General features: G+C 43.8%; 1 protein-coding gene across 1 annotated transcript; it reads left to right on the top strand.

Annotated features, from left to right (window-relative positions):
- Window positions 1-1,743: 1,743 nt before the first annotated feature.
- LOC147009156 (uncharacterized) lies at window positions 1,744-24,355 on the top strand. Its single transcript, XM_085862815.1, has 5 exons — window positions 1,744-2,715; window positions 8,332-8,394; window positions 17,521-17,583; window positions 17,996-18,049; window positions 20,226-24,355. The coding sequence occupies exons 1-5, from the start codon at window positions 2,565-2,567 to the stop codon at window positions 21,404-21,406; spliced, it is 1,512 nt and encodes a 503-aa protein (XP_085718941.1). The 5' UTR covers window positions 1,744-2,564; the 3' UTR covers window positions 21,407-24,355.
- The last annotated feature ends 350 nt before the right edge of the window (window positions 24,356-24,705 follow it).

Below are 24,705 nucleotides of genomic sequence, written 5' to 3'. Positions count from 1 at the left end.
AAGAGGGCAATTTGCAAAAAATGTACAGTACGTCTGAAATTGGTCACGTATTAGTGGGGGATCAGGACAATGGGACATTTACATGTTGTGCAAAAAGCAATTTTTCTTAGTTAATGTCTTCTTGAGGATGGTTTGGAAAGATTGGCTCAAAAACACGCCAAAAAAATTGCCCCCTCTATGCCACTGTAGGGACCCTTTGTCCCCCAGCCCCCTTCCCCCCGAGGGGTACATCCTGTAACCTCCACGTTTAAGGACCGATTTTTACAAATGATGCGAAACATGAAAGCTATTCTCAAGACCAAACAAGACAATAAATCACTATTATTTAGAAGTTAGCAAAACTCATCATTTGCCAAACTATCATTAATTTTTGGACGAATTTCAATGTTGTAGCATCACCTTATAGTGGGGCAACTTAGCATAACAATTGTGCATTTTGTGAAGAAAGCACCAAATTTGGCACACTAGTAGCCTATCATATTATGAACAGATTTGGATATTGGGCCATCTCAAAATTTTTGATGGCAGTGGAAAATGGCTGCCACAGCCATCAGCGGCTGAATTTGAGATGGCCCAATATCCAAATCTGTTCATAAAATGATAGGCTACTCGTGTGCCAAATTTGGTGCTTTCCTCACAAACTGCACAATTGTTATGCTATATTTAGCTAAGTTGCCCCACTATTAGACAACAAAAGGAAAATCGGTTTGACAAATTTGATCACAAATCCATGTGTAAGCCTCATTGGTGGCATCGGCAGAGGTCCGAGCACCCCACTTCTTCTTTCTTGCAGCGACACTTTGCTGCGTTGCACCCCGTCTTACAGGTGCATCAGATAAATGCCTCTGCTGCTTTTGAGAGAGTGGGTTTCGTTATCCACTGCAGTTCCATGAAGTGTTCCACCTGTCGGTTTCTCTTCGAAGAGTGGGAGGAACGCACATGCTCTGTGGGACTTGACCATCTTCAATACTGAGACCAGCGAGGAGACGGTAGAAGACAGAAAGACCACCGACCTACCTGTGGTGAGAGACCAAGAGACTCAGGCTCATCACGGGAGATACCAATGATCTTTAAATGCCTTGGTTTCCACAGCGTAAATTTGGTCATTGAATTCAACCACCAATTATTTTTGAGGTCAACATAGGCCCATGGTCAACAACTCAGGTGGTATTTCTAAGCTGCTCAATTTTCATCCAATTGACCTGAAATTTGAACAAGATTTGCATATTGCATCACTGAATATTAGGAAACCAACTATTGTTGAGGTCAAAAGGTCAACTCAAGGTCAAACTTCGAAAATCATCCATTTCAATCTGAAAAATAATCAATTTTCGTCCGATTGACCTGAACTTTGATCAACATTGTGAATTTCAATCTTGATGAAGTTTTAAAGTGGATGTTGTGGATCTAGTTCAAGTTAACCTCCGCCATCGAAGATGGACGGAGGTTACTGTTTTCACCCTGTCTGTTTGTTTGTTTGTTTGTTTGTGAACAGTATTATGGAAAAACTCCTCGACGGATTTCGACGAAACTTGGTGGGGGGATCAGGCATGGTCCAAGGACCATGCCATTAGATTTTGGACTGGTCCAAAGTCCAATATGGCTGCTATGGTGGCCATTTTGAAAAAAATATTTGATTTTTTTTTTGTTTGCATTTCTACATGTTTTAAGTGATTTCCAACCAAAAAAAAAATTTGTAAGAGAACAAAAGAAAAAAACCCCAAAATTTTGCAACTTTTTTTTCAACAAAATTTAGATTTTTTTTGCATTTCTACATGTTATAAGTGATTTCCAACAAAAAACATGCCAAAATTATAATTGCGGCTGATTTTGGAACTTCAGGTGGATATACCCACGTAAAATCAATTTCTGTCTCAAGGAATCTAGTTATGACGAATGAATTGAGTAAGTAAAAGGGAAAGTTGCAAACTATAACTCTGTGAGCAATGTTGACGTAAAATTGAATGAATAGGATATCAGGTTCACTTGAGTGACCAAGCAGTATTGGCGACGGAGGTTTTGCACTCTACCAAGTGCTCCCCCTCGAGTTTATCAATGTCTTTGCTGTCTCTCAGAATGAGGTTAAACTTGGTGTCCCGTCTGTCAGAATTAATTGGTGGACGTGAAAGACCCCACGGTGTCCTTCGCAATCGAAGAGTAGGCGAGCAATCTCCGGCACCCTGAACAAATTCCAAATTCCTGCCCTTAACTACTGCCGGGAAGGCAATGGCAAACAGGCCTTGCTCGGGAAGCTGCTTTGGCGGCAACAACACTCTGTGTAAAGAGTGTGGTACGTCACAGAGAGAGAGAACGCATCACGTCACGTGATTTAGCGTGGAGAATCTGCCGCCTTGAAATCGTGAATAATATCGTTTGGAGAAGGCACGCGGCACGTGGTTCACCTTTCTCGGAATTACCTCACATTGTGTGTACTCGTGGACCATTCTGTTACACTATCTTACAGGACTATACTCCACCACAGAGCACCGCATTTTACCACACTCTGCCTTATAATACCGTACTTAGTTTGCTACACTCTACCACACAGTCCCCTCCGGTTCGCCATGAACCGAGATCTCTCTGGTGAAGATCACAGAACGAAACCCCCGGGATCCACGATCGGCTCCGATGGAGGAAACGAGGTCGTTCCGGGAGATTCTCCCACGGACCGCGAACCCAGAGATGGTGCACCTGAGGATGAGGACTGGGAACCGGGTATGTGCCGTTCTCTCCGTACCTTTCTCTTCCCATTACCGTGCTGGGTCTGTGCTGGTTCTGTGCTGTTAACTATTTCAGGAACTCATTTAAATGGGGAATCTCACGAATGTCTGCGTTGGGGAAACTGACGAAAAAAAAAAAAAGAGTACAGAGATTACTGTGTAATACTGAGGTAAAAGGGTACAGAGATTACCGTGTAATACCGAGGTAAAAGGGTACAGAGATTACCGTGTAATACCGAGGTAAAAGGGTACAGAGATTACCGTGTAATACTGAGGTAAAAGGGTACAGAGATTACCGTGTAATACCGAGGTAAAAGGGTACAGAGATTACCGTGTAATACCGAGGTTAAAGGGTACAGATATTACCGTGTAATACCGAGGTAAAAGGGTACAGAGATTACCGTGTAATACTGAGGTAAAAGGGTACAGAGATTACCGTGTAATACTGAGGTAAAAGGGTACAGAGATTACTGTGTAATACCGAGGTTAAAGGGCACAGATATTACCGTGTAATACCGAGGTAAAAGGGTAGAGATTACCGTGAAATACTGAGGTAAAATGGCACAGAGATTACCGTGTAAGACCGAGGTAAAAGGGTACAGAGATTACCGTGTAATACTGAAGTTACAGGGTACAGAGATTACCGTGCAATACCGAGGGCAAACGGCACAGATTACTGTGTAATAACGAGGGGAAAGGGTACAGAGGCTACCGTGTAATACGGAGGTTAAAGGGGACAGAGGTTACCGTGTAATACCGAGGGTAAAGGGTACAGAGATTACCGTGAAAGACTGAGGGTAAAGGGTACAGAGATTACCGTGTAATACTGAGGTCAAAGGGAACAGATTACCGTGTAACACCAAGGGTAAAGGGGTACAGAGATGACCGTGTAATACTGAGGGTAAAGGGTACAGAGGTTACCGTGCAATACTGAGGGTAAAGGGTACAGAGATTACCGTGTAATACCGAGGTAAAAGGAAACAGATTACCGTGTAATACCGAGGTAAAAGGAAACAGATTACCGTGTAATAACGAGGGGAAAGGGTACAGAGGTTACCATGTAATACGGAGGTTAAAGGGGACAGAGGTTACCGTGTAATACCGAGGGTAAAGGGTACAGAGATTACCATGAAAGACGGAGGGAAAAGGGTACAGAGATTACCGTGTAATACTGAGATCAAAAGGCACAGATTACCGTGTAACACCGAGGGTAAAGGGGTACAGAGATTACCGTGTAATACTGAGGTTAAAGGGGACAGATTACCGTGCAATACTGAGGGTAAAGGGTACAGAGGTTACCGTGTAATACCGAGGGTAAAGGGTACAGAGATTACCATGTAATACCGAGGTTAAAGGGTGCAGAGGTTACCATGTAATACCGAGGGTAAAGGGTACAGAGATTACCGTGTAATACTGAGGCTAAAGGGTGCAAAGGTTACCATGTCATACCAAGGGTAAATGGGACAGAGGTTACCATGTAATACCGAGGGTAAAGGGTTCAGAGATTACCGTGTAATACTGAGGCTAAAGGGTGCAAAGGTTACAATGTAATACCGAGGGTAAATGGGACAGAGATTACCATGTAATACCGAGGGTAAAGGGTTCAGAGATTACCGTGTAATACTGAGGTTAAAGGGTACAGAGATTACCGTGTAATACCGAGGTTAAAGGGTACAGAGATTACTGTGTAATACTGAGGTTAAAGGGTACAGAGATTACCGTGTAATACTGAGGCTAAAGGGTGCAAAGGTTACCGTGTAATACCGAGGGTAAAGGGGACAGAGATTACCATGTAAGACGGACGGTAAAGGATACAGAGATTACCGTGTAATACTGAGGTCAAAGGGTACAGAGATTACCGTGTAATACTGAGGCCAAAGGGTACAGAGATTACCGTGTAATACTGAGGTCATACTTCTCAATATCTCTCTGGCCGATGCCATTCTTTTCATTTTCCAATAACTTCCTTCAATTTTCAACTTATCCAGCGTTGATATCAAGTTATCCCTTCAAGACACAGTAAGTGGGTAATGGGAAAATGTTGAAAAAAAGAAACACACAAGGGCACTCGGTGGAGCACATACCGCTGCCAAGCTGATTAGTTCACGTTTGGTATCCCACTTATAGGCCGGATCTGGATTCGGACCTGAACTAAAATTCAATCGGCTTGTTCTTGTCACCTAACCAACTCGACCACCAAGTTCTGTCCGAATCCTTGCATAACTTTTTGAAATATCATGCTACATGTCGTTTTAGCCCCATCACTCAACGGTGAAGAATGGTGTTGGCGCAGTGGTTAGGGCAGCGGCTTGGGATCCAAAAGGTCCTGAGTTCAAGCCCCGTTGGGCCACTGAATTAATACACCAGGGGGTTGACTCAGCCTGTCATCCTTCCGAGGTCGGCGAAATGAGTACCAGTGTACTGGGCCGGTGTATACCCCGGTTAAAATAGGTGTACCATATCCCTGTGTCGTAAGAGGCGACCAGGGTTGCGTCAGGAAGGGCATCCGGCGTAAAACATGTGCCAAATCACTATGTGGATCATACGGATGATCCGCTGTGGCGACCCCTAACGGGAGCAGCCGAAAGAAGAAGAAGACTCAACGGTGAAGAATCACTGAAAACAAAAGTATTGGATCCAGATCCGGATCTTCACCTGAATTGAATTGATTCTTCCTTGTTATTTACCCAACCCGCCCACCAAGCTTCATCTGTTTTTGTTTTTTTTTAATATCCTGCTATATGTCATTCGGAACTTCACCAAAATCTAATAATTTCGTCCTTGTCATTTACCCAAGTTCTCCACAAAATATCGTCAAAATCTGTCCACAACTTTTTGAGATATTTTGTTCACAAACAAGCAGATAGACAGACAGACGGGTAAAAACATAACCTCCATCCACCTTCGGTGGGTGGAGGTAAAAATTGGGAACCCAAAACTATCCTAGTCTGAAACGCAGGATCAAAATAAATAGAATGAACATGAAAAAAAATACACAGGAGTGAGCACTCGATGTGAAGAACAATCGACACAGAGAACAAGACCCTTCCCTGTCAAATAAACCTGACTTTTTCTATTCATTTTCATGAACATCGATGGTCGTTTTAACCTTTCCTCCTCTTTTGAACACCATTTAGTTAGTACCTCTCCGAATATCTTGCTTCCCGCAGAGACCGAACTGTCAAATCATGTCCTCGTTAATTCTTTTCACATTTCAAACGATATACTTCACTCCGGACTCCGGTTCAAAGGAGGAACCTGTGCTTATTCCAACATCAACACAACTGTTGTGCACTCCTTGTGGTCCTTGAATCTCCAAAGTTTGATGTCTTGTTGTTTAAGATTTCTCTCTCAACTATCACCATTTTTCACTTTTTCCACTATTGCTCTCCTAACTCAACAAACTTTACAACCTTCTTTCACTGTGTAAATTCCTGCCATGAGGCCGTGATATCCTTTCACCCTCAAGCTGACGTCTTCGATTTAGGGGACTTAAATGTACATCACAGAGAGTGGTTTAAATCTTCCCACAAATGCTGGGGTTTGGCAGGGTGGGGTGGTTGAAACTCTTATGTTTTCCATTCTTAATGATTTGGAGCAAATTATTAACCATCCTACCCATAATCCAGATGTGTCCCAAATACTCTCTCATTACTCTGGACTTATTGCTCACCTCCAATCTGTTGCATTATAGCTAGACAATTTATCCTCCAATTGGTTCATCTGATGACACAACCTTTCCTTCCTTTTTACATACTAATGTTACCATAGCTGTCTCTCCCTCTGACAAAGTAACTCTTTTATCCTCTAATTCCACATTGGATGATTCCAAAATTCCAAAATCCCTGATGTTCACCTTCCCAATCCAATGCCTCTCCCTGTAATCTCTTTTCACAATCAAAAAAGTACTCGCTCTCTGGGTACAACGAAGGCATACTGACTACATGGGCTTCCTCATATCTCAAAGGAGTGTGCTTCAGAACTTTCACCTGTACTTGCTCATATATTTCATTTCTGTTTAAAAACCAAAACTTTTCCTCATTCTTGGAAACATGTATTAGTACAGCCTATTCTAAAAAGGGTGATTGTTCAAACCCCTCCAACTGCCATCGTATTGCTCTGACTTCTACGATTTCCAAAGTTTCTAAATGTCATCCCAATTCTCATTTCCTCAAGCAACTTGAGTATCGGTCTTCTCTCAGACCATAAATATGGCTTTCCAAGGTGAGATCTACCGGTGATATCCTTTCCAATATTACCAATGTCCTGTTCTTCTCAATCCTTTGTAACGCTCGATAACTTGAAAACTTTTGACATAGTGTGATATCGGGGTCTGATCTACAAGCTTCCCCGTTTTGGTTTTCCTCCTTCAGTCTGCTCTCTCATTTCCAGCATTCTCTGCAGCCATTCTATCTCTGTAATTGTTGGTCATTCATCTTCTCCCTCCTTCCCAACCAACAGCGGTGTCCCTCAGGGTTCTGTCCCGTCTCCAACACTCTTCTTTCTTCTACAAATAACGAAATGCATTCATATGCTGATAACTCAACATTACATTCCTCTACGTTTTTCACATCTGCTCCATCTTCCCTTGCTTGAACTACTTTTCAATTTATCACAACTACCTCTATAAATTCGGATTTGGACAGCATTTCTCAGTGGGGCAAATGTAATCAAGTTCATTTCAATGCTTCTAAAACTCAATTTCCTCCTATTTTCCTTTGTCAAATTCTTTTTCCACTTTTCCATCACCTGGGAAGACTCCGCAGTGTTCCAATTCAATACAGTAAACATACTTGGGATAACTGTAACATCGAATCTGTCATGGAAACCTCATAATGCACACGTATCCAAGTCTGCCTCAAAGAAGATGTGAGCCCCGTTCAGATGTCGAAGATTCTTCTCATCTGAACGGTTCTCCGATGACATAAAGGATTGATTCGAATCCTTGTATGGAGTACTGTTCTCACATCTGGGGAGGTTCAGGCTCTACATATTTACTTGAGAGTCGAGTCTAAAGCAATCCGACTTATGAACTCTCCCAATCCCACCTGAAAGCTCAACTTGTTTGAAATGTGCAATAATGATGGCTCTTTCCATATTCTATAAATATTACTTTGGTTTCTGCTTCCGAGAACTGGATGCTTGTTTACCTCCACCATTAGCTACACCACAAAGTACTCGGCAAGCCATGATGTCACATGATTATTCTGTGGTCTTTGCGGAGTCAAGGGTGGGCCGTCATGATGTTTGCTTCTTTCCCTTTGTTTCTAAGTTCTGGAATTTTTTTTTTATCTTCTTCTGTCTTTCCTCACAGTTATAACCTGCCCTTTTCAATAGCAGGTTTTCCAGTTCCTCAAAAACTCTGATAATTTTTCCTTCTCTTCACTTCTCCCTTTCTTCAGTTGTTTTTCATTCCTTTGAAGGACTGATCTCGATAAGGACGATGCATGCAGTCCGTGACTGGAGCCTTTAACGTAAAATATAAATCGTTAACATTGTAAAGTGAGTTTTTTTTGATAATATATTGTGAAGAAAGTTTTTCAAAACTTTTTTAAAATTTCAATCTTTCAAAGTTTGATTTATAAATGCATTTTTTTTTTGTTTGTTTCAGATTTTATGGTTAAAGTGAAGGTGAAGTCTGAGTTTATCGATTATTCATTTCCTCAAGATGAAGGTTTGAACGACAAACACATTGTTGATGTTGTCGTTTTATTGTTTACGATAATATTGTTACAATCCAGAGTAAATTTCACCACAGTATATCCGGTACTTGTTATACAATGGATGTGGGGAGGAATGGGGGCCAGGAGAGGATGCATAGGGTGGACAATGTGGATACAGACAAGAAAGTCCTTCAAAGGAAGAGGGCTTGGGGTGGGCAGGGGTTAACGAGGGAAGAAAATATTATGGTTTTGGATTGGAGACAATTTCAGATGGTGGTGAACAGCTGTCGTGAAGACTTGGAGGGAAGAATGAGATTGAGTAGAATGTGAAATTTGGTTCCACAGGTTGGGGGGGGGGAGGAATGAATGAGTGGAGTTGAGCAGTGATCCTGGATTCAAGTCATCACCAGAAGGGGATTAATTGGGGAGGGCAAAGCATGGAAAGAGCAAAGGGCGCAGGACCAGACAGGATGTGGCAGAAGACAGAGAGACCACCGAACTGTCTGCGATGGTAAAGTGATAGGCCCATAGACTCAGCTTCATCGCAGAAGATTGCAATAATCTTGAAGACCCTGGTTTCCACGGTGTTAAGCTGAGCAAGATGTGAGGCAGTGGAACCACCCTAAAAGGGAGAGCAGTATTCCTTCAAACTGTGGATGAAGGCCTTGTAAGTAGGTAGAATTTCAGTTGTGCCAAGGAAGGACTTTGTAATGCCCAGTTGGTAGTTGGCTTTGGAGGCCAATTTTTAAAATGTGTTTTGACCAAGATGGATCATGGCTGATGGTGAGACCCAGGAGTTTGAATGACTGAACTTCTTCAAGAGGATTGTGAAGAAAGTAGACGGGTGGGGGGAAGGGTGTGTGGGAGTGTTTGCCAGACAGTTCTTTCGGACAGAGATGGAGAAGGTGTGAGATTTGTCTGGATTAAAAGTGTTTGACTATCTTGTGATCTTGCCAAGGTCTGAAGACAGGGAAGATGCTGCAACCTGCCTGTCTGAAGGATAAGCGATGTCATGGCAGAGGGTTGAGTTATCAGCAAATAGATAAAGAGGATTCTCCAGAGAGATCATTTATGAAGAGCAAGAATAGTACTGGGCCCAGAACACATCATTGGGGAACTCCAGCCTTGACAGGGAGAGGAAATGAAATGTTTCTGTTGAGAGCCACACATTGGCCACGAGACTAGAGGAAGTCAGTGAGCCATGTGTTGAGTTGTCCGAAGATCGGCAGAGTTTGGATTGCAATTTCGAGATGTCAGACGATCAAAAGCTCGAGATATGTCCAGAGAGACTGCTCTAATCTCATGTCTGATATTGAAGACCTCAATCCATTGTTGGAAGAGTCGGAGCATCATGTCCAAAGTATAGTGATGTTGTCTGAATACAAATCGTTGATCTGAGATGAGGCTGTTGGAGAAAAAGTAAGGTTTCATGTCAACTGCGATGAAGGATTCCATGACCTCGCTGATGATTGGAAGTAAGCTAATGGATCTGCAGTTAAGGGGATCAGTTTTTGCACATTTTTTGTAATGCAATGATGTTGGCTGGATTTGTAAGCCAATGGAAGATGACCTTGGGCAAGGGTAGGCAATCCAAATAACAATAGCCATTTTTTTCAGATTCGGTCAAACACGTAATACTGCATCTTAAAGAGCTGCAATGCATGTAACCCCTATTTCAAAAACTCAAGGATAAATGCTCACCTCCATGCATTTGTTCCACATTTTTCCTACTTTTTCCACATTCTATTCAATCTCATTATCCGGAATCTCACCCTCCAGGTCTTCAAGACAGCTGTTCTCGACCATCTCAGTTCATCCCAAATCCAAAACCATGATCTTTTCTCCCCTTGTTACCTCCCCCCACTCCCCATCCCCAAGTCCACCTCCTTTCAATTTTTCAGTTTTTACTGAGAATTTCCTTTGGTAAATATCTTGTCTACCCCATGCATTCTGCAGTTTTCCCTCCTTGGAGTTTCCTTATGTGTCCATCTTGTCCATCCTGTGCATCCTTTCCCGCCCCCCCATTCCTTCACACACCCATTGTTTGTCCAAGTCTCCCTATATTTTGTCCTTCAACCCTGCTGTTGGTGTCCCACCCCTCTCTCCACTGCTCCTTTTGTCCTGTTGCATCCTGATCTGTTCAGTGATTACACACACACACACACACACACACACACACACACACACACACACACACACACACACACACACACACACACACACACACACACACACACACACACACACACACACACACACATCTCCGTTCCTTTTCCTGAAACACACCTACGTGTGGAGATAGGAGTCTGCAACAACAAAGTGCACACATGTACCCCCACGCATGTACACACTTGAGAGTGTGTGTGTGTGTGTGTGTGTGTGTGTGTGTGTGTGTGTGTGTGTGTGTGTGTGTGTGTGTGTGTGTGTGTGTGTGTGTGTGTGTGTGTGTGTGTGTGTGTGTGTGTGTGTGTGTGTGTGTGTGTGTATATATTGTTACGAATTTGGAATTCTATTGCACACAACATACAGGTTCCTTTAGTCAGCTATGTCGATAAGTGCTTGTTCCCTAGATAGCTCACCTTCCATTGTTTAAATGTTCAAAAATCGATTAGATGCGCTGCGGATCGATTTAATAGTTAGGGAACGAAACAATGGAGACGTCCCTCCCCTCTTCTGCGAAGAGGAAGAAGAACCCTGCCATCCCGTGATTCATGATGTCAACAACTCCCTCCCACCCGTGGTTGAGCGGGGGATGGATCACGAGGGCATGAGTCACGCTGGGCGTGGGGGAGGGGCGGCGGAGAGGGATAAGGACGAGATCCTTTCTTTGTTCTTGAGTAGTAAGCATTTTGCTTCGGCAGAGAGTATTCGCTCAGCAGACCTTCGGGTCCTGTTTGGCTTGGGTTAGTGTTGAGGTTTTCGGAAGCTTTTTGCTTCTGCAGAGGAGTTATTCAGCAGAGCTTCGGGTCCTGCTTGGCTCAGTAGGCTTTTTGCTTTGAGCTGCTTTGTTTTGGAAGAAAGTTGAGCCGGTTGCTCGGCTCGAGCTGCGAATGGTGGCTTCTTCTTCTTCTCGGTTCGTGGAGCTCTTTGTTCTCCGTTTGGTTCCCGGCTTGGTGCAACTCATCGACCTCTTCTTGGAGGTGGTTCCTCGGGTAAGCGATGCATCGATGGGAAGGATCGGCGCCTCGCCTCACCAGCACGTGTTGAGAAGCGCGGGAGGACTCGCGGGAGCTCGGGAAGGATCGTGGCTCACGGCGATTGGATCCAGCTCGCTCTCGCTGAAGCCCGGGTCCGAACAACTTGAAGACCACACGAGGTGGAGAGGTTCGAGATAGGTGCCATTACATCACGGGCAGGTTCGAATTGCTGCGCTGGTGTGCGCAGGAAAAAAATAAAATAAAAAGCAAGCCTCGCTACTTCGAGTGGACACGAGCCCCAGGAGGGGGTGGAAGACCCCCCAGCTAGGGGGCACAGGAACTACTAGTTAGGGGGATGGGTTAGAGTTAGTTACGCCAGCTTCATGGGGCAGGGACAATGCCTCATGGAGCCCGTGGAATGGATTAGGCAGAGGGATTTTAGTTTAGATTTAGGAAATGGGAATTTTTGGATTTTTGGAGACATGGACAGACTGGAAATGTGTAGTGGAGACGTAGCTTAGCTACGTAGAGTAAATGGAACGTGCATGAGTTTTAAGGGATGACGAGGGAGCACGAGTTAGTCAGGGGATTTAGTTAGAAGGATGGCAGTATAGAGTGTTGGTGTGAGTTGTGAAATGGAAAGTGTGTGAGGAATGAGTGTGGGACAGCGGGCCCAAGTGTGTGAGTGGAGCGAATGTGGTATGCATGGTGCGATGACTGATTGGGGGGAGGAGTGATTCCCACCCAAGTGACCCCGTGGTCAGTTTAATGTTAGCTCGTGGATTAGTTAAATTTACTAAAAGGAGGTCGTTTTGTTGTTGGTGTCGAGAGAAGGCACGAAACCCGTTTGGAGGGGTGCAAGAGTTCATGGACCGGCTGGGAGCGTGGCTGTGGAAAGGTGAGTTTTGTTTACTGGGCATCCCGAGCACCGGACTAGTCGGCCAGAGTAGGCGAAGGGCCCAAGAGGGGCCGGGATAGTGTAGTGGGCATGGGCGACCCGTAGTGCCAGAATGCCACGGGGGCAGTGTAGTGGGCACGGGCGACCCTCGGAAAGGGACCCGGGGCATCAACACGCCACGTGGGCATCGGAGGGGGGCAATGCCAGAGATGGCAACCCCCCGCGTTGTAGGGAGCAGCTAGGCTCGGAGGCAGCCTGTAGGCCTGGGAGTGCCATGGTTGTAGTTCGTCAGAGGGGGAGTTCCTGCCAGTTGAGCCACGCTGCCCAGCCAGGAAATTGTGCGAGGGCACGAATGAAAATTTGAGGGCAAGGCCCAAATTTAAGACGGACACTAACACAGGTGACGGGAATCATGGTTTTTAGAACCGATAGTTTAAAAGTGTGAGGCGCTTTTGAAAGCCCCGGGGAAGTTTCATGCTAATGAATGTTAGGGTAGATAGGAGATGTACCCCTTCGCACCATCCATCCCTTCGCTCATTGTAGGCCGCTGGACTCACCTTGGTAGATCGCTGAACTCTGAGGAGGCCATTCTGAGGCTTCGTTGGGCCTCGAGACAGGACACTAGTTTCTCCCTATTCCCCTCTAAAAAGGATTTTAGGGGTTGTGAGTAGGCTCGGCTGACAGGATAGGTTAGCCAGACAAAGACGATAAAGGGGGTTAGGGAAGACAATTATAAAAGGGAAATAAAAATAGAGGGGCTAAATTTTGTTGTGTTTTGTGGCAAATTAAGGGAGTGGGTATGGACAGAGACAGGCAAAGGCAATAGAGTGGGGGTGAGGGGGGGGAGACAGTAGGTTCGGTCCGAGCCCACCTTCAAAGCGGTCGGCACCACCGCACTCCCTCCAGACCTGATGGAACCACACCAGAGGCCGGCCAGCTTCACCTGCCGGCCTGTTGTGCTGCAGCCGCCTGTTCTGCATGGGCTTGCCTTGCCATGCCTAGTTTGCCTGACTCTGCCATGACCCCATGCCTGCTAGCCCTTGTTTGCATTTGCCCTTGTGTCCATCCATCACCATGTGCGCCAGGAACATCCAGTTTTGCAAGGACTGCCCTGCAGGCAGCCCGTGCATCCATCATGCTCCTTTCTATTTTGCGACCATCTCCATCCATTCCCCTGCATCAATGAACTTTGAAATGACTTTTACCTTCTCCCCTTTCACAGATCACAGGTCCTGGGCCACGGTTAAGCAATGGATAAGTCAAATGAAAATTGTAAATATGTGGAACCTCACCTGCATGATTGTTTTAGCGCCGGCAATTTTAGTTAAGTTGTCCGAATGAGTTTGAGAGTTTGTTTAGTTAGTTACGCAGCGCATTAGGTTATTTATTTTTGGGACACGTATAAAGAAATGTCGCACTCAGGGATCTGAAGGTAGAACGTACTAGGGGAAAACTTACACATGCTGGTCACACGAAAATTTGACGACTGGGACGAGTCTGTAAAAAGGGGAGGGGGTAGTGTTACGAATTTGGAATTCGATTGCACACAACATACAGGTTCCTTTAGTCAGCTATGTCGATAAGTGCTTGTTCCCTAGATAGCTCACCTTTCATTGTTTTAATGTTCAGAAATCGATTAGATGCACTGCGGATCGATTTTAATAGTTAGTGAACGAAACAATGGAGATGTCCCTCCCCCTCTTCTGCGAAGAGGAAGAAGAACCCTGCCGTCCCGTGATTCATGATGTCAACAACTCCCTCCCACCCGTGGTTGAGCGGGGGCATGAGTCATGCTAGGCGTGGGGGAGGGGGGGCGGAGAGGGATAAGGACGAGAGAGATCCTTTCTTTGTTCTTGAGTATTAAGCTTTTTGCTTCGACAGAGTATTCGCTCAGCAGACCTTCGGGTCCTGTTTGGCTTGGGTTAGTGTTGAGGTTTTCGGAAGCTTTTTGCTTCTGCAGAGGAGTTGTTCAGCAGAACTTCGGGTCCTGCTTGGCTCGGTAGGCTTTTTGCTTCGAGCTGCTTTGTTTTGGAAGAAAGTTGAGCCGGTTGCTCGGCTCGAGCTGCGAATGGTGGCTTCTTCTTCTTCTTCTTGGTTCATGGAGCTCTTTGTTCTCCGTTTGGTTCCCAGCTCGGTGCGACTCATCGACCTCTTCTTGGAGGTGGTTCCTTGGGGAAGCGACGCATCGACTGGAAGGATCGGCGCCTCGTCTCACCAGCACGTGTTGAGAAGCGCGGGAGGATTCGCGGGAGCTCGGGAAGAATTGCAGCTCACGGCGATTGGATCCAGCTCGTTCTTGCTGGGGCCCCGGTCTGAACAACTTGAAGACCACACGAGGTGGAGAGGTTCGAGATAGGTTCTGGGTTTCAGCTCACCTGTCCTCCAAGCTGGAGCTCGTTATTAAAGGCGTCTGCCACCATTTCTTGGGTGAGTGTGTGTGCGTACGTGTGTCCGTGGGCCCGTCTAATAAGTAGGAAACTGTTAAGTGCTTTGTGTGCTGTAAATGTTTGCATCGCATTTTGTAAAGTCGGTATAGTTCTGCTCTCATGTGCTTCCCTAGTTCCCCATTATTATTAATAAATCCCCCAATTGTTAAATGTTTTCAGCTCGTCGCGTCGATTCTTTTATTGACTGAGCATTTCGTGTGTTGGGAGTTAGAAAGCCGTTGGTTTGCCGTAAAAGGGGGACATTTGGACCGACGGTTCTCGGCGATTAAGCCGCTCGGAATCGCGCACGGGACAGGCTCGCCTCGGCGGTTTGTTCCGTACGAGTTCCGTCGAGGGTGGAATACCCCGGTAGTTGGTTCACGTGGGTATTTAGGTACATTGAAGATTGGCAATCAACCCTACCCCACGTGAAATGCCCATTGGCGTATTTCGGTTCTTGTACAAGGACCCGTCGCTCGGACTTATCCGGGCGGCGATCTATATTCCGGGCGATCGGTTGGGCCGACTCGACTTGCGGCTCCGTTAGTGCGGTCGGCTCGCCCCGAACCCTGCACCGTAACAATATATATGTATTGATGTATATCATCTGATTGAGCGTACTCGAGCATTTTGCCTCTCGATGGCAGAATAATCTACAGTGGTTGCCAGTCCTATTGCAGATCGCGGTGTTCGCTTGAACTGGTCTCCCCCCTCAGGCGGAGTACACTTCATACCGGTCTGCAAGTATGTTAGCAGTTGCTAATTCGTGCCTCATCTACCTGCTGCCATTGATGATTTTCTGACCTCGAATGGCTCAAATATCCCTGCAAGCTGGTACTCAATTTGCCAACCTCAGAAGGATGACAGGCTGCGTCAACCCCCTGGTGTGTTTTAATTCAGTGGCCAACGGGGCTTGAACTCAGGACCCTTGGATCCCAAGCCGCTACCGTAACCACTGAGCCAACACCAGGCTAAATTGATATATATATATATATATATATATATATATATATATATATATATATATATATATATATATATATATATATATATATATATATATATATATATATATATATATATATACAGGGTGTCCCAAAAAATGTACTCAATTTTGGCTCCTCATAACTCATTGAACTTTTCATTTATTTTCAGATCAAATTGACCCTAATAATGGAAGAAGTACGACTAAGTTTTGAAGAAAGAAAATTTATCATAAAGTGCTACTGGAAGCACAAAAACATCATGGAAGTGTAAAGACAATTTCGAAGACATTTTCACAAAGATCCACCAACGCGACGCACCATTGATAGCATCCGAGATAAGTTTGAAACAGATGGAACTGTGTATGACGTCCATAAAGAGCGTTCAGGAAGACCACGGTCATCAACCACCCCCGCAAAGGAAAATCGATTGCTGGAAACCCTCCACCGATCCCCACGGAAATCTGTACGACAAATGGCTCGTGAGACAGGAATCCCAAAATGAAGCGCCCATCGCATTTTGAAGCGAATTAATTGGAAAAGTTACATTCCAAAATTAATCCACACTCTAAATGAAGACGATCCTGACCGGAGAGCTGAATTTTGTGAGTGGTACCTGGGAAAATGCGAAGAAGATGCAGCATTTCCATCCAAAATTATTTGGAGCGATGAGGCCAGCTTCAAGTTAAATGGCTCAATTAACCGACACAATTGCACCTACTGGGCTCCTGAAAATCCCCATGTTACTATGGAAGACCATTTAAACTTACCAGGGGTTACTGTGTGGTGTGGGATATCAGCATTGGGCATCCTTGGGCCATTCTTTTTTGACCAAACTGTCACTGGGGATGTTTACTTCAACTTGCTGCAGGAATCCGTCGGTCCACGTGTCGAAGACATATTTGGTGACGAAGAGATTTACTTTCAGCAAGATGGAGTACCTCCCCACGACCACCATGATGTAAGGGCCTATCTCGAAACAACTTTTCCGAACAGATGGATTGGGCGAAGAGGTAGTGTTGAATTCCCTGCGCGTTCCCCAGACCTCACTCCAATGGACTTCTTTTTATGAGGATATCTCAATGATAAGGTTTACGGCTCAAAACCAGCAACAGTCGATGAGCTGAAAGAGGAAATTGAAAGACAATGTCTTGCAGTTCCAAATGAAATGATTGGTAACACTGTTGAATCCATTGGTCCGCGTTATCGGCTGCGTTTGGAACGTGATGGTCGTCAGTTTGAACATTTGTAAACATGCATTTATCCATTTATACATTTAACCATTAATCTTGTTTCTAAGTCAATAAACAACACATTTATTATCATTTAAAGGGTGAGTACAATTTCTTGGGGAACTATATATATATATATATATATATATATATATATATATATATATATATATATATATATATATATATATATATATATATATATATATATATATATGTATAACGTTTTTCTTCTACTACCTTATCACGCAAATTTCATCTGGGTTTCTGACCAATTTCATGCCATTAAAATTACGTGGGCCTCCCTACTGTCCGTCTGTTCGAAATCAAGTTGCTACCGTTCCCGTCAAGTTTTACATAATGTCTCATTTATTTTTAACGTTTTTCTTGAGATAAATGGAAAAAAGTCTTTTGATTGTGTCATACTGTTGTATAGTTTTGAAGATATATTTTTGTTTCAGGTTTGATTGTTGAAGTGAAGGTGAAGTCGGAGTTTGGAGATGAATCATCCTTTCAGAACAAAGGTCTGAACCACAACAACATTCTGCTTGTCCAATTGACAGACATCGACAAGTGTACATTGTACGGGAGTCTCTCTCTCTCTCTCTCTTTCTCTTTCTTTCTCTCTCTTTCTCTCTCTCTCTCTCTCTCTCTCTCTCTCTCTCTCTCTCTCTCTCTCTCTCTCTCTCTCTCTCTCTCTCTCTCTCTCTCTCTCCCCCCCCCCTCGTCGTTGTTGTTGGACTTGCCTTAAGGCCATGAACCAATTTAAATTCCCAGCTCGTTAATAAACCAAATTTGTTCAACAAATGGAAATGTCACAATATTTATGGGAAACATTCACGCATAGATGGTTATGATAGACTCAGTCGGTTACCAATTTGCAATCCCATTCATGGAGATAACATTAAGATACAACCGGATGACTTTGCTGTGCAGATATTGATGGGAAGCTGATGGTTGATCCTGGAGTTGTGCATTGTCCCCTGAGAGGTAAGTGTTCCTACTTTCAACCTCTATGTAATCAAGAGTGCCAACGTGCTTGAGGAGAGATGTGCTTGTTTTTTTTTTTTTTTCCTTTTGGGAAATGGCTGCACTTGCTATTTGTTGACACACTCTCTGATTGCAGATAATCATTTTTGTTACTCTTTTCCAACCTTTAACACTGAGACCTGAAGTGTCCTTTCCTCTTGCAATGTGCACAAACATGTTCGGATGAATATTCTGTGGTCGTTTTCTGAACACTAGGAAAATTTACTTTCCAGTCGGCAGGCTGAGAGTAATCAAACTTAGCATGCGATTTTGCTGAAGGACCTTTAAGTCAGGGTCTTACTCCCTGACTCGGTCCACTGTAACTTCCCAGGTTACCTTTAGTTGGAAAACACAGTTTGTGGAGATGGATTTTGTGAGTCAACGCATAATCATCAGCTCGAGTTGCTGTGGTGTACAATTCGTCTACCTTTAGTTCATCCAAATGCATCAATGTCTGAATGCACACTGCTTAAACACCTCCACTAAAATCAACTTCCTTATTCTGTCAAATTTGTTCACAATTTCCTTGGAAGTACACCACCTATCAAACAGTCTCTTTTTCCTCAGCAAATTCCACATGAGTTTCACCATCTTTGTTCCTGCACTGTCTGAACTTCTCCCTGTAAGCCTCTGGAACCAATTAATAAGCTTTAACAATAGCAGTTTTTACCTCGTCATACTGGTTGGGCACACAGATCTATGGGTAAAGCAGAGTAAATATCTTGAGCCTTCCCTACAAAACCACTTTACAATAATATAATGTAAGACTCCTTTGGCATTGCAAGGTTTGTGCCATTTTCAAAATGAAGTACTTATCTACTTATTTCTCATTAAAGGGTGGAACAAGTCTTATGTCTGGTTATGGCCTAAGACTTTTGAGTGGTCGACAGAGATATTGGGTTAGATGTCATCTTAATTCCCTTTGATTTAAGCTGTCCCTGAATCTGCAGTTTCTTTATCTCCATTTCTTTCATCTTTTATTTCTCCTGAAGCTCCAATTCTCTTGGCCCTTCTCTTTCCTGAATCTTCAATTATTGTCTCTGTTCTTGCTCTTGGCTATGAAGCTCCAATGCCCTCGCCTTATGTTCTCTTTCATGCTCTTGGTTCCAAACCCCCAGTTTCTTTGTCTAGTATTCCCTTGCGCTATTTCTTTATTCCGTATCACCAATTATTTTAGCTTACATTAATTTTCTTTGAACTGAAACTCCAACTTTCACAACTCCACATTCTCTCTCACTCTTTTCATCCCTTAACAAGTGGAACGCTGATGCCTCCAAATGTTTCTCCTGAACTAAATAGTTTACCACCACTGCCAGGATTTCCACTTTCTTTAGACTTGAAAGCATCTGATGTTTTCTCTCAGAATACTTATCCCTTTTCTCTCTTGCGCTGTCTCTCATGTGACCTTTAATTAAGGTCAAATGCATCTGTGGGTTCACAGCTGATATGTGCAGAGGTTTATCTATTGATGTGTTCGCATCAAATTCTATTTTTCGAGTTTGCTATGTTTTATAAAAAAATGGAAGAGTCAGTCTTTTTCATTTCTTTCCAAGCCCTTCACTGGGCTGATTCTCTTTGGTGGCTAATAATCCCGGCGAAAAGATTTTCATCCCTGTGGCGGATCATCTATGAATGGGCCGAATGGCCTCCTTTCAACCAGACTTGGTGGAGTAATGATTCGAGAGCATGTTAGGTTAGAGAGTCTGGAAGGTCGGCAGATTGAACCTCAGCCGAGTCACACCAAAGACTTAAAAAATTGTATTTGCTGCTTCTTTGTTTGACACTTGGCATTTAAAAAGGCTAGAGCAGGGACAAACAACCATAAGTTGAAATAACGTAAGCTTTGTGCTTCATCTAAATTGCCTCCAACTGTGTCGATGTTCCTTGTTAGGGAAATAATGTCATTCACATTTCATGTCCACCAGTGAAAACACACAGATAGAACAATCAAGTTGGTTATTGGGAAAGTTTTAATTTTCTGCCATTTCTGGAATGCTTCCGATGTAGCTACAGACGTGTGAGAGATAAGTTCAGATTTCGGATCAATTTTAATCAAAATAGAGTGCATCATTCATTTTGTATTGTACGTTTCACAGCAATAGTGATTTATTGATGCCTTTCTGAATTGTATTTGCAGAAAATCAAATGAAAATGGTTTCTTTTTCCAAGTCAAATTCCCATTTGTTCAACACAGAAGTTTCTTTCAATCAGAACATGACACAGACTTCTCATCAGGAAGTCAACAAATATAGCCATGTTCAAACTAAGAACAATTGTATTACCACATTCAAGAAAACTGAAAGGAAGAAGAAGCCACACAAGTGTTCTGTTTGCAATAAGGATTTTACCAATATCACGCTTTTGAAAATGCATCAAAGAATACACACAGGAGAGAAACATTACAAGTGTCCGCAATGCGGCAAAGCGTTTAATCACGCATCGAATTTCCGTCAACATCACACAATCCACACGGGAGAGAAACCTTACAAGTGTCCTGTGTGCTTCAAATTGTTTGCGTGTTCATCATATTTATGTATACATAAAAAAATACACACACAAGAGAAACCCTATAAGTGTTCACAATGTGGCAAATCATTTAGTCGGTCATCAACTTTATGTCGACATCACAAAATCCACATGGGAGAGAAACCTTACAAGTGTTCTGTGTGCCACAAGGCATTTGCGTGTTCTTCATATTTATGTGTCCATAATAAAATACACTCGGGAGAGAAACCCCACAAGTGTTCACAATGTGACAAGGCATTTATTCAAGCAGCAACATTACGTCAACATCAAAGAATACACACGGGAGAGAAACCGTACAAATGTCCCATGTGCAGCAAGGCATTTGCGTCTTCTTCATATTTGTACATACATAAAAAAATACACACGGGAGAGAAACCCTACAAGTGTTCACAATGCGACAAGGCATTTATTCAATCAGCAACTTTACGTCAACATCAAAGAATACACACAGGAGAGAAACCGTACAAGTGTTCTGCTTGCAACAAGTATTTTACCAACATCACACCATTGAAAATACATCAAAGAATACACACAGGAGAGAAGCCATTCAAGTGTTCACAATGTGGCAAGGCATTTAATCAGTCATCAAATTTAAGTCAACATCACAACATTCACACGGGAGAGAAACCTTACAATTGTTCTGTGTGTTTTAAAGTGTTTGCGTGTTCTTCATATTTATCTATACATAAAAAAACACACACAGGAGTAAAACCATACAAGTGTTCACAATGCGACAAATCATTTAATCGGTCTTCAAGTTTATGTCGACATCACAGAATCCACATAGAATAGAAACCTTACAAGTGTTCTGTTTGCAAGAAGGATTTTACCAATATCATGCCATTGAAAATGCTCTCCACCCTTATCATGCTCGACCATTAAACAAACTCATCCAAGGGGAACAGCCAATGGATGACTTTCAATCCCGAAATCTGAAGAAACCCATCTACAAAAACAATTGTAGACCAATAACATGCCTACCAACAACATACAAACTTTAAACAAGTATAATCACCGATGCTATTTACAACCACCTCACTCAACATGGAGCTTTGGAGGCAGAGCAGAAAGGATATAAGAGAGGATGCTATGGAACAATAGACCATTTATTGTTAAACAAAGCCATCCTCGAAAACTGCAAGCTCTGACAAACCAACCATCCACAGCCTGGATAGATTACAAAATAGCCTTTCACAGTGTCCCACATTCGTGGATTATAAAATACATGCAAGTATACAAAATTGACCCCCAGATTGCCATACTGATTGAGAAAGCAATGGCGCTTTGGAACACAACTCTGATACTACTACCTTACTTGGAAGGAAAGATTGAAATCCCAGACGTAAAGCTACGATGTGGTATCTTACAGGTTACAGTCTTTCCCTCTCCTGTTTTGTCTGGCTCTGGACCCACTGAGCACCCTCATCAATGAACAATGACATGGATACAAACTGACATGCAACAGAAAAATGTCTGAAGAAACAAGAAAGGTGACACCTTCTGAACATTGATGATCTAAAACTCTTTGCACCACATGATAAGAAATTGACACATCAACTGAAACAAGTAAAGCAGTACTTAGAGGACATCCGAATGGAGTTTGGTCTTGACAAATGTGCCAAATGCACATTTGTACAAGCAAAAAAAAAAGAACAGACATCTCAATCAAAGTACAAGAATAAAGGAACTGGAAAACGAAGCATTCCACAAATACGTCGGAAGAGAAGAAGGCCCCCAGGTACAGCACAAAAAATGCGTAAAATAATCAGCAAAGAATACCTACGCAGAATAAGACTAATTCTGAAGTCATCCCTCTCCCCAAGAAACAAAACCCAAGCTACAAACCAACTTGCAGTGCCGGTATTCCAATATAGCTTTCCAAAGATAAACTGGCCACAATTGGATATCAACAACCTCGACACCAAAACAAGGAAACTTTTTACTATTCACAAGATATTCTATTAAAACTAATGCATCCCGAGGTTGTACTTACCGAGGCAAGAGGGAGGAGGTGGTCTCATGGAGCTTAACCAAGTGCACAGGACATCGTGTGTCGGACTAGCGGAGTATGTGAATAGCTCAACAGACTATCGGATGACATTTGTGCACGAGCAAGAAAACAACAGACCAGGGAAGGGATCCTTAATCCATTTAGCAACAAACTTCCAAAAGCAGGTGCAAATGAAGGATACTACACAAAAACGAAACAGAAACAAACACAGCCCCAATGATTGCAAAGGAAAAAAAGGAAAACTATAAAAATAAATATTAGCAGATATACTCTGACAAAAGATCAGCAAGATTTCAAAAAGAGCTTGAAAGGGTAGGGATCAACAAGAAAAGCTCATTGGAATGGCTAAGAAGAGGTCAAGTTAGTTGGGATGAAGAACAAGTCTTCATAAATGCTCAAGACCATGGACACTACACGAATCTCTTTAAGAAAATTGTGGGATTGAGCCAATCGGACAAATGCAGGTTTTGTGGGGTAGAAACAGAAAGTACCAGTCACCTCCTTTCAGGATGTAAAAAACTCATGTTGGAACAGATATACACAGAAAGACATGACAATGTCTGTAGAGTAATCCACTGGCACATCTGCAAACATTTCAACATCCCAGTCCCAGAACAATCATTGAAACACAAACCAAATCTGATCCTTGAAAATGAAGATATTGTTACGGATCTGGAAACCATAAGCATTCAACATACAGCTGTCCCAAAATTCAGTTATGTCGTTAAGTATGTGTGTAGTCAGATCCCTTTCCTTTTGTCTCGTGGGAGAATCAAAGGCGTGCGTTGCGATTTCTTTTTAGTTAGGTTATTAAATCTTTACATCCAACGAACCCTCCAACAAGCCATCTAACAACCATCCCATCTGCATGACCCCTCGGCCCATCACGATCCACCACCAACCAGCTGCCTTCTCGCACCCTGACGTGCCAAGGCAAGATCTCGCGGTTCCGGTTTCTCGGCTCCCACAAACGTTGTAACTCTTTCACGACAACCTTTGCAACATTGATACTGTTACTCGTCAAGTATGAACCCGCGTGGAAGAGTGGCTGGGGTTTCCCGGCAGGGGCCGTTACAGTGTTGATACTGTTACTCGTCAAGTATGAACCCGCGTGGAAGAGTGGCTGGGGTTTCCCGGCAGGGGCCAAGGCTCCGCCCCAGAAAGGTATGCCGTGGGACCCTGTCCAATCAGAGGCGGACAGCGAGGTGTGTTCACCAAGGACCCTCCCCGCTGAAGGAGGTCCATAAATTCCCAAGCACTCTCTGAGGCAGGGGTCTTTTTGGGGTCTTGGAGGGTCCTTTTGGAATCTTGGAGAGTTTTTCGTGGGTCATTTTGGAGAGTTTTGGAAGGAAGGAAAGAGTGACCCCGACCCCCCCCCCCCCCTGTGGACCTTGGCCATTCACCACCCGAGCTCTGCCACGAACCTAGAGTCCCACACGTGCGACTGGGGACCAAACCAGTGACCATTGTCAGGTGCCGCAGCACGGAGTACCCCCTTTCTCCGACGGCCAGGTACCGATCCGAACTCTGACCCCCAGCTTATCTCTCTCCTCGGCTGCGAGGGTCCAATGAAGAACTCTGGGTTTATTTTCATTTGTGTGTGTGTCTGCGTGTGGGCCCGTCTTTAAGTAGAACTGAATAAGTGTTTTTGGAACATTGTAAATATTTCTTGCATATTCACGTTGTCTTGCCTTTGTCTTTTACTGGAAATAAAACTTGTGAGAAATGTTCCCAATTCGTCTCCGTCCCTTCTTGAGTTGGTCCAGCATGGTTCGGATCTGAGTTTAGGCGAGGTTTTATCTCCGATAATCCGTTTATTCCAGCCGGCATGGCTTTGGCAGTTTCCGCTCGGCTGCATCCGAACCTGAGTTGGTAGTCGGTAGTTGGAACTCTACCGCAGTCGGTAGAGTGACCCGGTTCGAGCAAGACGTTCCGAGGGCGTGATTTCCCCGGGAGTCGAAATCGCGTAGTTAATTCGGTAAATTGGTTATTGACAAATATACGCTTTGCTACGCGGTTGCGATATTGGCGTCCACAGTTGGTTCGACGACCTGCCGGCTCGCGGAGTTATCCGAGCGAC

The sequence above is a fragment of the Eptatretus burgeri genome, chromosome 17, assembly GCF_056783735.1.
Source record: "Eptatretus burgeri isolate ZD-2024b chromosome 17, Ebu_testis_v1, whole genome shotgun sequence".
NCBI lineage: Eukaryota > Metazoa > Chordata > Myxini > Myxiniformes > Myxinidae > Eptatretus > Eptatretus burgeri.
The sequence above is the reverse complement of the archived record's forward strand: the minus strand, read 5'-3'. Positions and strand labels throughout refer to the sequence as shown.

What these genes read in the sequence shown, in the direction of transcription:
- LOC147009156 (XM_085862815.1), top strand. Translation starts at nt 2,565, where the DNA reads ATGAACCGAGATCTCTCTGGTGAAGATCACAGAACGAAACCCCCGGGA. An exon ending in GGATGAGGACTGGGAACCGG is followed by an intron (nt 2,716 to 8,331) that starts GTATGTGCCGTT and finishes TGTTTGTTTCAG; the next exon opens with ATTTTATGGTTAAAGTGAAG. An exon ending in TGTGCATTGTCCCCTGAGAG is followed by an intron (nt 18,050 to 20,225) that starts GTAAGTGTTCCT and finishes TTGTATTTGCAG; the next exon opens with AAAATCAAATGAAAATGGTT.